At 41.4% G+C, this 17,274-nt stretch overlaps 1 protein-coding gene across 1 annotated transcript; it reads left to right on the top strand.

The window, feature by feature from the left end:
- The first annotated feature begins 1,615 nt into the window (after positions 1-1,615).
- Positions 1,616-17,094, top strand: foxo3a (forkhead box O3A). The gene is made up of 2 exons (XM_033643295.2): positions 1,616-3,023; positions 12,379-17,094. Exons 1-2 carry the CDS (start codon positions 2,469-2,471, stop codon positions 13,690-13,692), a joined length of 1,869 nt encoding a protein of 622 aa, XP_033499186.1. The 5' UTR covers positions 1,616-2,468; the 3' UTR covers positions 13,693-17,094.
- Positions 17,095-17,274: the final 180 nt, after the last annotated feature.

Here is a 17,274-nt window from a genome sequence, read left to right as displayed (position 1 = left end):
CTCTTCAAAGCCAGACTCCATTAACATAAAATAGCAATTTTACCTCGCTGAACACTGATATATGTAAACATTCTGATATACTGTGCGCTCAATTAGTTCATTTGTGTTATTGTTTGACTTAAGTGAATCCGAACTAACACGTAAAAACACAAAAGTGACACAGTTACACACACTAACAGATCGAGGTGGCGCTATTTCAGAACCTCCTGTGTCAGTGATGTTTTACTGGTTTTGTCAGTGGAGTCTGGCTTTGAAGAGAGCAAAGATAAGATTAATTTGAATTCAGTCTTAATTAGAAAGGTTTTAGCAGAATTGCATGCGTTTGGGAGGTACGACTGGATAAATGAGACTTGGATTATACTGCAGAAGTTGTGGGAGAATTAACATGGTCGCCTATGACTTCCATTCATCAAGAATGTTGTCTGTTTTTGGATTCTTCGTTCACCGATGGGACATGTGAGAAAAACAAAGGTTTCTTCATGAATGCAACATAACATATAACATAACATTTGGGAGGTGAAGTATTCCTTAAAGCCTTTAAATGTCAAAAAATTGAGGCAACTACATGTTAATTGTAATAGATTTTACTACCTGATGCAAGTTTCAGGCATTAGTTTGTTGATTGTCACACTGTACTGTGCGTGAATTGAAACCACTGATTGAGAAAAATGCATGAATCAGTCTAAAGGTCTTTAGTTTTTCTAATTTAATTAAATTTATTTTTCTTATTTTATCTACTTTATTAAACCCAGAGGGGAGATTCAATTTCTATACACTTTAGGAAATAGTCAGCAGTAAAGCTAAGTACAAGTAATTTGTTAATATGAAAGAAAATGTCAGTATTTCTTCATCAAATTCATGAACTGACAGTGTGTTAAGGCATTTTATTTTCAGTTATTACTGTATAATGACTTCATTTTACACGAGGCCTATATGACTTCATCAGGGATTTTTTGGATTCTTCATTCACCGTGGAGGCATGTGAGAAAATTAAGTTTTCTGCACAAATTCAGTGTACTACAGGGTGAGTAAATGATTCAAAAATAGTCATTTGGGGGATGAAGTATTCCTTTAAATTTAACTTGACATTTAATGGGAAAAAAACAATCATATTGGAAGATTTTCAGTTTTTTAAATATTGGATCCACCTTCAAAACCTGCCATTTGTGAACGTGTAGGTTAAATGTAGAATTTAAACTCCTCTTCAGGTCATTAAGAAACGCAAGAAAACTAAGTGTATAGAATTTGCAGTTTACAGCAATAACCATTCACAACCATTCATGCTTTAACTTTATTCCTAGCAATATGGGGAGCACTTTAAAACAGGCTGTTGAGACAAATTTGATGAAAAAAATACTAATATCTGATCCTTTTTTAGAGATTTTGTTAGTATTAGTATAGTATTTAGTATTTATAGCATGATGAGTAATGGATTGGTTGCAACTTTTATTTTGCAGCAACACAGTCATTTTCAGTGCAATTTATTTAACATTTAAGTCAAATATCAGCAGGTTACTTAAGTTTTAGTGGTGTTTATGAGTATTAGACATGCTGTGATCATGTATTAGAGGTGTACACGGTGATGTCACTGGTCTGCGGACATCTCCACACTGTCACTTTAATTTCAGTGCAGTCCAGGGGGCAGGATCGTGAGGTTTTCCTTCTCTCGGACTCGGAGTGTTTGCACCAACCACAGCAGCAGCAGCACATTGAATGAAGTGTGTTTGCAGGCTGCTGGCCACACGGAGGACACCGTGCTGCTGGCCTGTTCAAGATGCCACAGATGTACAGCCAGAATGCATCATGTTTTTTTTAGCTGTTGAGAGGGCGGACTTGAGCCTCGCTACATTTCTCCAGTAGCCTCCTTTTTTCTCGGAAAGCTGCAGCAGGGCCTTGAGAGAAAGCAAAATCCGCCTTGATGGTATCTGGACAGCAGCAGCGCACTGCACAGACGACTGGCAGCTCTCTGCACGGATGATAAAGAACTTGGGAAAGGAAATGGTCAAGATGGCAGCTGTGTGCGGAGTGATAAAGCTGATGTGGTGGCATTAGGTGTAGTATTCTCTCATTTTCTTTGGCATGCACGTCGCAGGATCGCGGCGCAGGACGCGGGCGCTTGTAAAGGAACGCTGTTTGGATTCCTCCGAAGACTCCCCGCCGCCGCCTCCTATCTTTAAACCCACATTTCGCGAAATTGCAATGCATGTTGGCGAGGGTGTGGGCTGTGCACGAGAAAAGGCAATGTTTTGTTAATGCTGGTCAGCTCCGATCAGCTCCGTGTGCTGCGGATAGACGCCTTGCAGGACAGATAGACAGACACGTGCTGGGGACTGGGCTGCAGGCTGCTGGACATTTGCATACCGTGCATAGTAAATAAAGTGTCCCTGAAGCCTTCACGCGACATTGATGGAATGCGACCTGAGTGATTTTATAACCCTTTGTGCTGCGACCGAGATATTGCGAGTAACATGGCTGAGGCGCCGCGCGACGGCAACGAGCCTCCTTTAAACGTTGAGATCGATCCGGATTTCGAGCCCCAGAAGCGGCCACGGTCCTGCACTTGGCCCCTTCCCCGTCCGGAGTCTGGTGCGGGCAAGCCCGGGACAAATGACACTGACGTAATCCCTGAAGAAGAGGATGATGAGGGTGGCAGCACTGAGAGCAGCGACGCGCAGAAAGCCAGCGGCGGCATTGTTAAATCCCGTGCGCAGAGCGGCAGCAGCTCCATCTCCCAGCCTGTGGAGGTCCAGCGCGGCCACTGCAAGGAGGAGGCCGCCGATGGCTCGCCTTCCTCGGCGCAGACCCCCGCCGCGGCTCTCGGTGGCTCTGCCTCCCAGCAGCTGAGGAAGTCCTCCGCCCGCAGGAACGCCTGGGGCAACTACTCCTATGCAGACCTCATTACCCAAGCCATCGAGAGCTCCCCCGAGAAAAGGCTGACCTTGTCCCAAATCTATGACTGGATGGTGAGGTCTGTGCCATATTTCAAGGACAAAGGCGACAGCAATAGCTCTGCTGGCTGGAAGGTGAGCGGTGACATGCTGGTGCTGTCATCATAACAAAGACCATACTGTGGTCATGTAAAGACACACAGCCATGTTTATGTGGAGATGGAGGAGGAGGGTGCACAAACAGATTATCTGCAGACACCACCATGTATACAGCTTTATTAGGAGGCATATTATAATTTAGATTAGGGTATATAGAACTGTGTGGCTGCCTGACAAGCCCATGGTGTAAAATGACCCAAGTTGCTGTCAAAATATGAGTACAGTGTGCTTCAAATTACACACACTATTACAAAACCAGAGCACACACCAATCCAGTAAACACAATGTAGTGAGTATGAAAGTCGAGACCCAAAACAAGCAATGCAAAATTAATTTCACTTTCAGACAAATTGCTCACACTGCAGCACAGGGGCTTCTTCTTACAGGCTCCACCGGGGCCCTGCTTCTGTTTGATTTTAAGGATTAGTTCGGCCTGGAAAACCAATTCATCTGTCATGGAATCAAGTCTGATGAAAGCTTTGAGCTTTGCAGGATTTAGATGGAGGGGTGGTGGTGGTGGGTGGGGGGTAGAGAGAAAAAAAAAACTCTGGAAATAGGTTTGTAATCCTGCACAACTGTAGGATGTGGGATGCAGGCTGATTTCCAGGGAGTTTCTTCTTTAAGACATTACAGTAAGGGTCAAGATTGTGGTTTGGAGATCAGGGTGATGATGTAACATGTTGATGGGAATGGGAGTATGAACTATAAGCAGTGTGTTGATGCTAATAACTGATTAATCTGCACAGAATCAGCTGCTTAGTTAATACAGCAGATTAGTGGCGATCAGTTTTCATTCATGTTTTGGATGCTTGTTTGCCACCAGATGTGTTCAGGGGGCTGTAGGCAGATACAGGCGTGTAGAGGAAAGGGTTAACGTGAGGGTTTCAGAAGTGCTGATATCAGCATTTCCTAGGAGATGCTTTGTAGCTGTGTGACATTCAGCAATAAGCTTAGGGTTGGCCATCTGCATGAGGGACTGTGTGCAAAAATGTCCTCAGCAGTGTGTCGAGGGTGTGACTGAGAGGTTGTAAATCCAGACCTGTCACACTTCTCCACGCCACATTCAATGACAACCTTTGTGTTGCAGCTCCAGCACGAGGTTAAATCCCCCCCCCCCCCATTGTGAATCCAAACAAAATACTCAGCTCCCATACAGATGACCAGCCAGTGGCTCGACCCCCGCTGTGTGCCACACTGTCTTTTTCACGTGGCCCGGGCACAAGAATCAATCAGCTGACTATAAATTATGTAGGTCAATGTGTAGCAGTGTGAGAGAAGCTCAGTGTTTCTCTTTGGATCTGGCTCTGGCTAAACTGGCATTGCTCCAGTCCCCGCTCAGAACGAGGCTCTCTGCTCAAAGGGTGCTGCAGAGCTGCTATGGCTGTGTGGGGGAGGGGCAGGCAGGAGTTGCTCTTTGTGATTTATCTTTTATACGTCGTATGGCTCCTACTGTATCTACCTGTGCAGCATGCAGAACATTTAACACATCTCTGAAGCCTTGAAGACGCACTAATGTCCTACAGATCTTTATTTTTAAGAAGCAGGCTGGGTAGTTGCAGCTGCTGCGTGTTTCCCATCCAAAATATAACAGGAATATGTTTTATACACAGACATACAAGATTATCAGTGATGTTATACCACAGCAAACCTCAACTACACACAATAACAGCATCATCTGTGCAGCATAACGTACTGAAATTCAACAGCTATGTAACAAAAAACTGCCTTTGTGCAGCTTATAACATATTTTCGTGGCATCCATTGAAGGAATCGAATTCATTGGACATTTTCAGGTTGTAGATTATGTTTCATTGTGCTGTACTGTGTTATAATGCAAAGTGTAACTGCAGTTTCGTCCACCTGCTGTAACATAATACAGTCCAATAGAGCAACACTACAATTTACTGCCTCATAAATGACCACAGAGTTGAATCAAAACCGCTCAGACAGACACAACCTGAATCAAAGTGTCATGGAGGTTTTATTTATTTATTGCGGGGCTGTTGTATAGGATTTCATTAGGCCGAACAGGACAGGTGTTGATTTTATTGTTTCCACTCCCTCTTCTCATGACTTAGTTTAGAAAGGTAAAGTCTTGTACACTGTTCAGGCCAAGTTGACAATATCATGCATAAGAAAAAACATTGATAAACATACTCTTTTTCATTATGTCACCGCTCAAATCCTGTTTCAAACGGAGAAGCATAACTCCAGTCTGCTGGATCGATTATTTTCATTATCAGTCAATCACAAAATTATTGCCTCAGTATATCAAGTCATTGTTTAGTCTATTAAATGTAGGAAAAAAGCAAAAAATCCAGTTTCTCTGAGTCAAAAGTGACATCTTCAGGTGTCTTTCTTTGCATGACTAACAATATAAAACAAGAAAAACAGCAAATATTCACAATTTTAAAAAGCTGTAACTGCAGATTTTTGTCATTTTTTTTGCTTGAAATCTTCTAAAAACAGTCAGTTAGCAACTAAAATATTCACCACTCATTTTTCTCTTCTATTTTTCTCTCTTCTATCTAATTGATTTATGAATGAATGACTTTATTTTGAGCAAAATAAAAACAAAACATCAACAGACATGCTCACCAAGGAGTAAGAAGAAATGTACACTTATATTATCCCTCGCCCTTCTCAATATTTTTGTCTCATTTGAATAGGAAGTTGTCAACAACAGTCCCAAACTTAATTACAACCATTAATATAGATGCATAAACAAGAGTATTAGATATTAAATATACAAACCCAGATGAATAAATAAACCAATCAATTGGCATCACCCCTCATCGTCTGCATACCTCCTAAATATACTGTGTTCTTTGTAAGTGCTCTATAGTTGTGCTTCGCTTCAACTCCTCATCTATCCCATCCCATAAGTCCACCCCACACACTGAATCACACACTTTTTAAAGTTGGATGAACGTAATCTTTTTTAGATTTAATTTTCCCCCCTCCCTGTCAAAAACATTTTTTGAATATTGGCCAGAAGTAGATTATTTCTTGCTTTGTAGATTATTTGTTTTAAATTTAACCAAGTCCCTGAATTTCAATGTATGTGAATTTAAAACAGTGTGTTCACGTGCTCCCTATATCCAACGTTATATACAATCCTAATGGATAGGATGCTGTAAAATGAGCCATTTGTTTTGGCTTGAATTAGCAGATAGTAGGGCTGGGAGATATAACGACTCTGTACAATATATCGATATATTTTCAAGCAAGATATAAATTTTGATAACAGTTTGTATTGATATAGGGTCAAGTTGTGTTACGTGACACATACCAGTGTGTATTTCTTCTCTCTCACATTCTCAACACAGCTCCGTCCCACTCATTCATTCACAAGTCCTCCAGCAACACTTTTTTAGAGCTGTAGCCTGACGTGCACCTCCCCAGAAACGTTACTACATGTTGCGGCGACGCAGACCTCCTGTCTGTTTCTGTGAGTTGAAACCATTTCCCTCAGTGGAAACAAAGCTTTTATTTACTTTAATTTCACAGATAAGAAACAAATATTGGTGAAGACAATAACGCCTCCACAAAAATAGCATTTTAAGTCTTGTGTGTGATTTATCCTGGCTTCATATGAGCAGAGGAAATCTCTGCTATTCGGTAGGCTAATTTATGTAAAATGCCATAGGCTTGTGCTAATAACGTTAGCATGTTATATTTGTTTGGAAAACATGTTTAGTATAAGACAGTTGGTTTGTTGGTGACCTTTGTGAGTTGTAATGGAGCTGAATTTTGTAACGTTACCTTTGTTAAATGTTGCTGTTGTCCCTGGTTTCACATGAGTAGAAGAAAAGTCCGCTAGCCGCTAGGCTAATTTATACAATGTAAAATGCCATAGGGTGGTGCTAAAAACAGTAGCATATTGTATTTGTGGGTAAAATGTGTCCAGATAAAGACAAGTGCTTTGTCTGTGGATGCTGCAAGTTATAGTGAAACTGATTTGTGTACTTGTGTTTGACATTGTCGCTATAGATACAGTTGGCAATGACGGGAATGCCCACAAACGTCACATCCGGTTAGAGCCGAGGGGGAAAACAAACCGGTCTCTGCCATTAGCCACAATGCCGAAGAGTTGCTGGATGCCCTTTTGCACCGCAAATAAACAAAAAAATCACCAATTAAAGTTTTACATTTTACCAAATAATAAAACGGAACCACAAAGGAGGACAAAATGGCTTCAAGCTATCAGAAGAGAGCTTTTAGTTTTGCACAGAAACAGGTAATAGAAATGTCCTTCAGAGGGCTATATTTTATTTTATACTTGGAGTACATTTCAGAGCCAGCGCTTTTCTTTTTACATATACCATACTCAGTAAAGAACTTTAATCAGTACTTCTACTTTTACCAGACTTTTGTACACAAGTATCTGTACTTCTACTTAGGTATTGAATGTGTACTTTTGTATGTGTTGCGAGGAAATCTACACAAATTACAAATGTAGTACAAAGTTCACTAGCGTTTAAACAATAAATCTAATATTCCTGATACCCCTGACATAGTCTACGATTGTTTGGAAATGGTTAACATTACATTAAACTTACCTGAAATGAAGTGCTGACTGCAGACATACACGTTTTGTTGTTGGGTCCCATAATCTGCCAAACCCGTCCTCTCTTCTGATAGCTTGAAGCCATTTTGTCCTCCTTTGTGGTTCCGTTTTATTATTTGGTAAAATGTAAAACTTTAATTGGTGATTTTTTCGTTTATTTGCGGTGCAAAAGGGCACACAGCAACTCTTCGGCATTGTGGCTAATGGCAGAGACCGGATTGTTTTCCCCCTCGGCTCTAACCGGATGTGACGTTTGTGGGCGTTCCCGTCATTGCCGACTGTATCTATTAAGCCATGTTAAGTGTGTGTTTTGGGTGTGTTTTTTGAATCAGTTAAACTTCACAGCACTTCACAGAAAACCTGCCGCCAACTCGTGTTCTGGAGGTGTAACTGCAGAGTGAGACAGACACACCACCACACAAGTATAAATGTACTATATCCTGCACTATAACTCACAGGAATAACAGACAAAGCACTTGTCTTTATCTGGACACATTTTCCCCACAAATGCAACATGCTAATGTTGTTAGCATAAGTCTATGGCATTTTACATTGTGTAAATTAGCCAAACGATAAGCAGAGATTTTCTCTGCTCATATGAAGCCAGGATAAATCACACAAGACTTAAAATGCTATTCTTGTGGAGGCTTTATTTTTTTGTTTCTTATCTGTGAAATTCAAGCAAATAGAAGTTTCATTTCCACTGAGGGAAATTGTTTCAGCCTACAAAAATAGACAGGAGATCTACATCGCTGCAACATGTAGTTACATTTCTGGGGAGGTGCCCGTCAGGCTACGCCGTCTATTCAACGCAGAAGTATGAATTATACCTAACTGCCTTCAGTCACAGTAACACTGATGTTCGTGGAATCAGTCTGTTTAGGCTCAGAGATGTGTCCTTAGCATGCAAAGTGAGTTAACATTTGCATCCTTGCAGCATCGCTTTGGGTTTTCCTAAACTGTTCCTATAACCTTGTTTCTGGACGTTTATGCAGATTTTCAGCCAAATTGATAAGGAGAAATCTCCCACGCAAGACTAAAAACATCCATATTTTATCCACTCACAGGTGCAGGCGAAGAAAACATGAAATCAAAAACAAAGTCTACACACTGGGAGTTGCTCCCACTGTGTGTTTTGTTAACACCTGCACTGCTGTGACATTTGGAGCGCTGTCTTCATCTTCTTGGCAGTCCTCATCAAACAATCAGAGATTTATCTACTTTTAATTACCAACCCAGCCTTCTGGTTATAAACCCAGCTAATGGAAATGGACGCATTCCAGCCGATGAGGAAATGTAGATTTTAAGCCAGGCATTGAAGCGAGTTCAGTTAAAGGTGTGAATGAAATGAATCAACTCTACTAACAAGTATATTCTGTGTATCCAAAGCCTCATATATGTTCTTCCTGTGTGCCGTAGAGCTCCATTGTTGTCAAAAACTATTAATATCACATCAATGATCCACACTGTTGCACTGGCTGATATGTTCAGTCTTTAGGAAGAACATGGGCACTGTAGTTTATTTTGAGTTTATCTGAAATACACCATCCTACTTATTTCATGGTTGAAATTAGTCCCCAGCAAACTGCAACTGCCAGCAGCTGGTTAGCTTAATCAAGCTAACTAAAAAATGGAAAAAACTAGCTTGGATCTGTCCACACCATGCCATTTTTGAGTAATATTTGCTATTATGGGAAATTACTGGACCTTTTCTAAAAAATAATTTTGTATTTTTTAAGTGCTTTTAAAAGACTAGTTCGAAATATTGGTGGAAAAACTGCCAGCAGCCGTTTATCTTAGCCTAGCTAACTAAAACATTGGAAACAGGGAAACAGCTTGGCTCTGTCCACAATGTGTAATTTTTTGAGTAATATTTTCTAAAAACTTCAAGGCTTAGCTGTTTTAGAAAATCACTAAGCCTTTTCTAAAGGTAATTTTGTATCTTTCAACTGTTTTGAAAAGACTTGTTTGACATTTTGGTGGGAAAACTGCCAGCAGCCGGTTAGCTTAGCCTAGCTAGCTAAATAACTGGAAACAACTAGCTGGGCTCTGTCCACATCTTGTCATTTTTTGAGTGATGTATACTGAAAACTACAAGGCCCAGCTCTTTTAGGAAATTAATGAGCCTTTTCAAAAAACATATGAAGTGTGTTTGATCTGTTTTTTTTGTTGTTGTTGTTGTTTTTTTTTTTAACTTTTTATTTATGAGTATTTTTTACAATGTCAGGAATAAACATACAACATATGACGTCATGGGATGAATACCGACTCAATGCAAATATTAGCATCTTTACAATGTAATGTCACACAGAACAGTTGTTATTAAGTATCGGTCTCATTGGCTAAATAAATACACCATTTTTCCCACCGTTTTTTTCCCAGTTCTTTTTGGAGTCGTATGGAGTGGGTCATCTGTTCTAGGAGATGTAGGTGTTTAACAATACTAACAAAAAGGCCTGTAGTAGGACTGTTTTTTTTGGAGCCAACATATGACCAAAATAAAGAGATGTAAATGTTGGATCTGTTTTTAAAAGAATAGTTTAACATTTGTCAGGACAACTGCCAGCAGCTGGTTAGCTTAGCCTAGCTCGCTCAACAACTGGAAACACCTTGGCTCTGTCCAGAATTTTACTCATTTTACTCTGTTTGTATGGATTTAAATAACAAGACATACCATGAGAGACCCAGGCTAGCTGTTTTTAGTCTTTATGCTAAAAGCTAGCTGGCTACTGGCTCTACGTTAATATTTACTGTACATACATGACAGTGGTATTGTCTGTCTCGTCTATTACAGCACTTTTTTTCCCAAAATGTTAAACTTTCTTTAAAGATATCATCTTAAGTAGGAACAAATGATCTTGGGGCGACAGTGTCTGAAATTATTGAGAGATGGACTAGCACACTGTTGATTTTTGTCTTTTAATGGGATTTGTTGACAAATAAAAAAAGGGAGAAACAGTTAAATTTTAACCTAATTAGGAGATCAGTGGTTAATTCTGAGTGATCAGCAGAAGCCACCAACTTTTCCAGCTAACTTATGGTGGAAGGAAATGAGAAAGAAAAGATCAATGTAGTAACTAAAGTTTTGTGAGAGTCATATGTGCTTTGTTGTTGTAAGTGATGAAAGTGTTTGCCAGTTCAGCTAATCCTTTAATTGGCTTGAAGCGAGGGCTTTGCTGGATGTTTGATGTCAGCGGGTCATTGACTCATTGCATTCAGAGCAAAACTGTGGCCAAGGCTTGTTTGTGATCTCTCAGTCATCACAATGCTGGAGAGCATCTTCCCTCAGAGCTGCGTTTTATAGGATCCATGCATTGAGCTTCTTTAGTGTTTGATTAGTTTAATCTTCTGATAGATGGATTTAAATAGGACCTCGGTTTACTCAACTTAATTCAAGCTTAAGAGAATTATGCTGGACCCTCTCCTGGTGAACTTGGCCTTTGGGCTGCAGAGATCACTGCAGAGTTTTCTTCTTCTGTTACTGCAGTGTGACTTGGTGCAGGCCGGTCGTCGGCAGGCTCCAGCTGTTTAATTTTGTACATGGTTGGGAACATCTCCGGGGAAATCCTGTAGACCTTTCTGAGCAGTTAGAAATAGGTCACAGTATGAGGTGCAAAGTAGAAGTGTTTCTTAGAATACACTGCAGCATTTACAGCACTTGGTTTTAATAGTTAAGTATCAAAAACCTTGATTTTTCTGTTGTGGCAGGCCCAAAGCATTAGAAGTTAAAATTATTAATTTTCTACCTTTAGTGCTGATGTTGCCAGATTTTGTGAGCAGTTTTACACACACGCAATTTAATTACATTGTAGTGTCAAATGTGTTTTATTTGAGCATGTCGACACCACATAAATGAGCAAGTATTGTATCTAAATACAAATACATGCAGTTTGATCGTAATACGCTCTTGTTACTTTTTTAACATATACTGAACAGTAATAACTGAGAAAACACATACAAATGTAATACAATAAAACGAAAATAAAAATACAGTAAAATAATAATAATAATAATAATAATAATAATAATAATAATAACAGTAATAAGAATAATTAAAAAAGCCAGCCCTACCCTTCCATCACAATGCCAATTTTAGGTCACAGAAGGTAATGAGTGAGAGGTGACCAAACCTGATCAAAATATGGAAGTTTGTCCATAAGAGTGTATCTTATTCTTTCAAGGTGAGGTGTATTCGTAAGGTCACTAAGCCACATCTTTGCTGTGGGGACTTCTTTCTTTTTCCGATTCAATAGTGAGACTAGGATAGGAAACATTGCCAAGAGTTGCTTAATTTTCTGATGTCATCAGACATTCCTAGAATAATGAGTGGTTCTGGTTCTAGCTGAATTTGAAGTATTTACAATATTTATAGTGGCATGTCTCAGAGAAAAAGTGAACACAGCTACATTTTTTAGACAAAGCTAATATAAAGCTAAGTCATCGTCAGACGATAGCTGAGTTCAAAGCACTTCCGCAAATGCATTCCACATGGACTATTTACCTCCCGTTAAACATGATTGGTCAATACTACTCAGGCTACAAGCGGAAATTCAGCACGCTTCTGATACCAAAATCTTGTCCCATTGTCTACAGGTTCTTCATACATATACAGACATCTGTTTACAGAGATTTTATTAACATCAGATTTATTGGCTGATTATGTTTTAGGATTTGGCTCTGGTTTCTATTATCTTGTACCAGCTCTACAGGAAAAACTTGCACTAAACAGCTTCTAATTATTTTTATCCATTTTAATTGCAGAATTCCATCCGACACAATCTGTCCCTCCACAGTCGCTTTGTGAAAGTCCAGAATGAAGGAACAGGAAAAAGCTCCTGGTGGATGGTCAACCCAGAAGGTGGGAAAGGAGGCAAAGCTCCCCGCCGACGGGCCGTATCGATGGATAACAGCAAGTACATCAAAGGAGCCCGAGGACGTGCCACCAAGAAGAAAGCCTCGCTGCAGGCAGCTCAAGACGGCAGCTCAGAGAGCTCCTCCAGCCTCTCCAAATGGACAGGAAGTCCCACCTCCCGCAGCAGTGACGAGCTGGACGCCTGGACAGACTTCCGCTCCCGGACCAATTCCAACGCCAGCACACTCAGCGGTCGACTGTCCCCGATCCTGGCCAACCTGGAGCTGGATGAGGTGCCTGATGACGACTCGCCCCTCTCCCCAATGTTGTACTCCAGCCCCAGCAGCATGTCCCCGTCCACAGGGCCCACAGGGCTCTCTGACCTGGCAGGTACCATGAACCTTAATGACGGGCTCTCTGACAACCTGATGGACGACCTTTTGGACAATATCAGCCTGACCGCATCCCAGCAGCCTCCTCCTGGAGAGGAAGACAACGGAGCCAACGGTCAGGGGAGCTCAGTGTTTACCTTCAGCTGCTCAGGCAGCAGTCTGGGTAGCCCCTCTGGCAGCTACGGGCCTAACCCTCTTTTCAGCCCGCCGTCCATCACAAGCCTGCGGCAGTCGCCCATGCAGACCATCCAGGAGAACAAGCAGACCACCTTCTCCTGCATCTCGCATTTCAGCGACCATCAAACCCTGCAGGATCTGCTCAGCCTGGACTCCCACAGCCACAGCAACGTCATGCTCACCCAGTCTGACCCGCTGATGTCGCAGGCCAGCACCGCCATCGCCCTGCAGAACTCCCGCCGCAATGCCATGCTGCTCCGCAAAGACCACATGTTGGTGAACCACACCAGTGTGGGTGAGGCCCAAAGCTCTTCAGTGCCTGGTTGGCAAGCTGGCTTGTCAACCTCTGACAAAGACGCCGGTCTCTCCGACGCCAAGCAGCCGCACCTGAAGTCTCCCAGCAAGAATGCCTCTATGCAGCTCGGCTCTGGCTTGTCCGGCCAGGACCGCTTTCCCGCTGATCTGGACCTCGATGTGTTCAACGGCAGTCTTGAGTGTGACATGGACTCCATCATTCGCAATGAACTGATGGATGCAGACTGCCTGGACCTCAGCTTCGACTCTCGCCTCACATCCGCCCAAAACGCCAACAGGAATTCAGGAAGCTTCTCCAGCTCAAAACAGACCTCCCCTCACAGCTGGGTCCCGAGCTGAGATGCTCTGTCAAAGCTCAGCATGGGCAAAAAAAGAAGTGGGGGAAAATGTAAATTGGGGTTCATTGTCCTGCGTTGTGAAACTAGAGGGAAGAACGTCTGTAAACGTGTATTCATGTAGTATTTTTTCCATTATTTTCAATGTGAGGCATTAAGTTTGGTACTGTATTTTAAGTGTCTGAGACCCACAATGGTGTCTTCACAGAGGAGGAAAAAAAATCTTTAAAAAGACCAATGCCTGGGCGGTGTAAACAACAGTATTGACTGGAGTGGAAGTACAGGACGTTTTGTTAAAACTATATGAAAAGCATCAACTCGTGTTAGTCTCAGGGAATCACTCATGCAGTATCACAAACGTGATACATGAAACTGAAGAAGAATTGTTTTCACCCTGCTTTCGCTCCTCTTTCACACCCTTTCATACCTAAACCGACATTTTTGCCAAACCAGCTGTCAGCCTGTTGTGAGTGACAGCGTGTTTACAGAAAAAAGCTGCAGAGAATGTTACATTATTACGTTCCAGTGGAGGATACTTGACAAGCTTTTTTTATTTTAAAGTTTCTTTGAGAGACGTAGCCTAAACGGACTAAAAGATTTAAAAAGTGTTAATGAAAAGCTTTTTTCTTTTTGTCCCATTGATGCACAGAGTCACGCACCAAATATCAATCTGTAGAGGTTAATATGTTATCAAGATGTGAACTGATCTACATTGTGTGGTTTTTGTATGTAATGTTTTATTTTTATTTAGCGAGTTTTACCCTGTGATTTTAGTGACATTACTGTGAATTCTGTTCCTTCTAAAGAGGTGCATTACTGAAGTCTTGATAATATGGTGTTTCTGCTGCAGATCCCTTTTCACCATCTTCCCTCCTCCTCTTCCTCCTCTTCCACTTACTGCAATATTGGAAGTACTGCTCAGTATACAGAGTTTAGGACAGACTTAAGGACTGTGTTTAGCAAGAAACTCTAGCTCTAGTCGACACCATTTACATTAGCAAACACGTATTTGGATTAAAGTAACCACACTTAGAGACTCCATAGCACTCAGCTACAATATTTTGGTGTTTGTTAATTTGAAGGAGTTCTTGGTGCTATAAATAAGACGATAGCAGAGAGTGGCTGCAGATGGAGCAGCATTTGTAGCCTCCCCTTTGTTATCAGCACTATAGCAGGTGCTGGGTCAAACGTGTTTCCAACCCTGTGCGAGGAGGTCGTATAGTATCTTAGAGCCATTTTTGCCATTTGAGAAAGAAACAACCACAGTATTTTAAATATTGCCAAAACATTTCTGCATTTAAATAAGTGGAAATAAGAGGATATATAGTGTATGAATATTAGGAACCAGTGCTATAAGGGCAAAAAAACAAAAAACAAAAAAAAAACATCAACATCAGCACAGTTTTTGTAGGAACGGCAGGATGAACTTTTCTTAGTTTACATTTTTCATCAGCTGGAAACTGTCAATTTTCACTGAATTTGTCATGTTGAATGAAATTTTATTTATTTTATTTTCCATGTGTAAATATTTTGTGCTTTTCCATATGACGTGTGGTCGAGCTGAGTAAAAGCACTTTTGTTCAAATGGTCCGCTCAACATTTTGACCACCTCAATCGGGTATTGATCAAACGGCAAATGGTGTCCTCCATTTGGAGTTATTGAGAAAATCTAAATGTTACATCCTGTTGATTTTAAAGGGACAGTTCACCCCAAAATCAAGAATACATTTCCTTTTACCTGTAGTCCCTCCAGGATTTCATAGGCTTTTTCATTTATTAATTTTCTGTAATCGCTTATCCTGTTGGGGGTCGCGGGGGGGCTGGAGCCTATCCCAGCTGACATTGGACGAGAGGCAGGGTACACCCTGGACAGGTCACCAGACTATCACAGGGCTGACACATAGAGATAGACAACCATTCACGCTTACATTCACACAAGTCAACCTAACCTGCATGTCTTTGGACTGTGGGAGGAAGCCGGAGTACCCGGAGAAAACCCACACTGACACAGGGAGAACACGCAAACTCCACACAGAAGGGCTCCCCCACCCAGGGTTTGAACCCTGGGCTGTTTTGGGGATTGTTGCACCCTAAGATGTCTGATTACACGGCAGCTTTTCTAAAAAGATTGTTATGCGTGTTACAATGTTTTTAGGCAGCTCTACAATTAAATTACGGGGCAAGTGAAAATTGCGAACACATAAGCAATACTATCTTAGATTTGAAGCCTTATAATGAGCAGTTAGTGTTTCCCTCAGGATTAGGATCTATTTGTGATGGTAGGAGGGGCAACAGCTGATCGCCACCATCAGTTTGTTGCAGCACTGAAGGACCGTCTCCGTGAGCCACTCTCCTCCTGCTCTCTCTGCCTGGTTTACATGAGCTAACACAGCAGCAGCAGCAGCTAACATTCAAAACTGAGCCATAATACTGTCCCAACAATCTCACACTGACACCGAAACGGCTTGACTGTCGTTAAACCCGTTAATAACCGTTGAGTAACGTTAGCCGTATGATGCTAATAATTAGATTGTCATTGTGTGTGATAGTCTCAGACGCAGAGCTCACACTCACGCAGCAGCAGTCTAATGATAGACAGAGCTGGGCAAGGAGGGGCTGCGCATTAGCTACTGCCCTGAAGGAAGTGTGTATCTACTCATGAACAAGAGGTTCGTGCTTGTTACAGTGTGAGATGTCAACATTAATGCTGTCCTCCTCAGCTGAGCTGCAACGTTAGCTAGCTCAGTGGTGCTAGGTGCGCTAGCAGTAGATGCACGCTGCCTTCTGAGCGGTGATTCGGTTGACAGGTGTAGTTCAGTAGAAGGAAAATAGTTCCTGCATGAAACTGCTCACAACAAGGTCTATGGATTATCTTGAGTAACCAGTTCATGACTTCTTGAAAGAGACATTGCTGTTGATTTTTTTCAAATGTAATTTTATGGCACTTGAGCACCACAAGCTGAGTGCCATCTAGTTCCATTATATTGGAGAGAAGGCGGACATCTCTATGGTCAATATCTCCAACACTCAGCAACTCATACCAAAAATAATCTAGACTGATAAATAGCACTACAGGTGAGAAGGAAAATATATAATTTTAATTTTAGGTGAACCGTTCCTTTAACTGAGATATTTAATCCCATTTGCTTATTATTTGATTTTACAAAAACACTCTGCACAGCTGTGCTTCCAAATATTTTTCGTAGCTTCACATGGATGATTTCACACTGACTCTAAGCTTAATTTTGAGTAACTCTCACTGCCACTATTCAAACTCCATTTCTTCCTATTGCTCCTACAAAACAAAAAGAGACATCAAGTTGACATTGCCAGTTGTAATTCCAGCTCCTATCTTGGCTGTATCAGAGATGGTGCATGTAAATAAAGCTTAAAGAACCACTGAAAACCTGAGTTTGTTTGATCTACCTTTGTTTTATTTCTGTCTCTAGAGGAATCGCACAGCTGCAGACTTTGACTCTGCAGACACCAAGAAGCCGATTTGCTATTGGATAATCACATCATGAGCTATGAACCAATCACACACTGTATCCAGGAGGAACGGACCCGCTGAGATTAGGTCAAGGTT

The sequence above is a fragment of the Epinephelus lanceolatus genome, chromosome 15, assembly GCF_041903045.1.
Source record: "Epinephelus lanceolatus isolate andai-2023 chromosome 15, ASM4190304v1, whole genome shotgun sequence".
NCBI lineage: Eukaryota > Metazoa > Chordata > Actinopteri > Perciformes > Serranidae > Epinephelus > Epinephelus lanceolatus.
The sequence above is the reverse complement of the archived record's forward strand: the minus strand, read 5'-3'. Positions and strand labels throughout refer to the sequence as shown.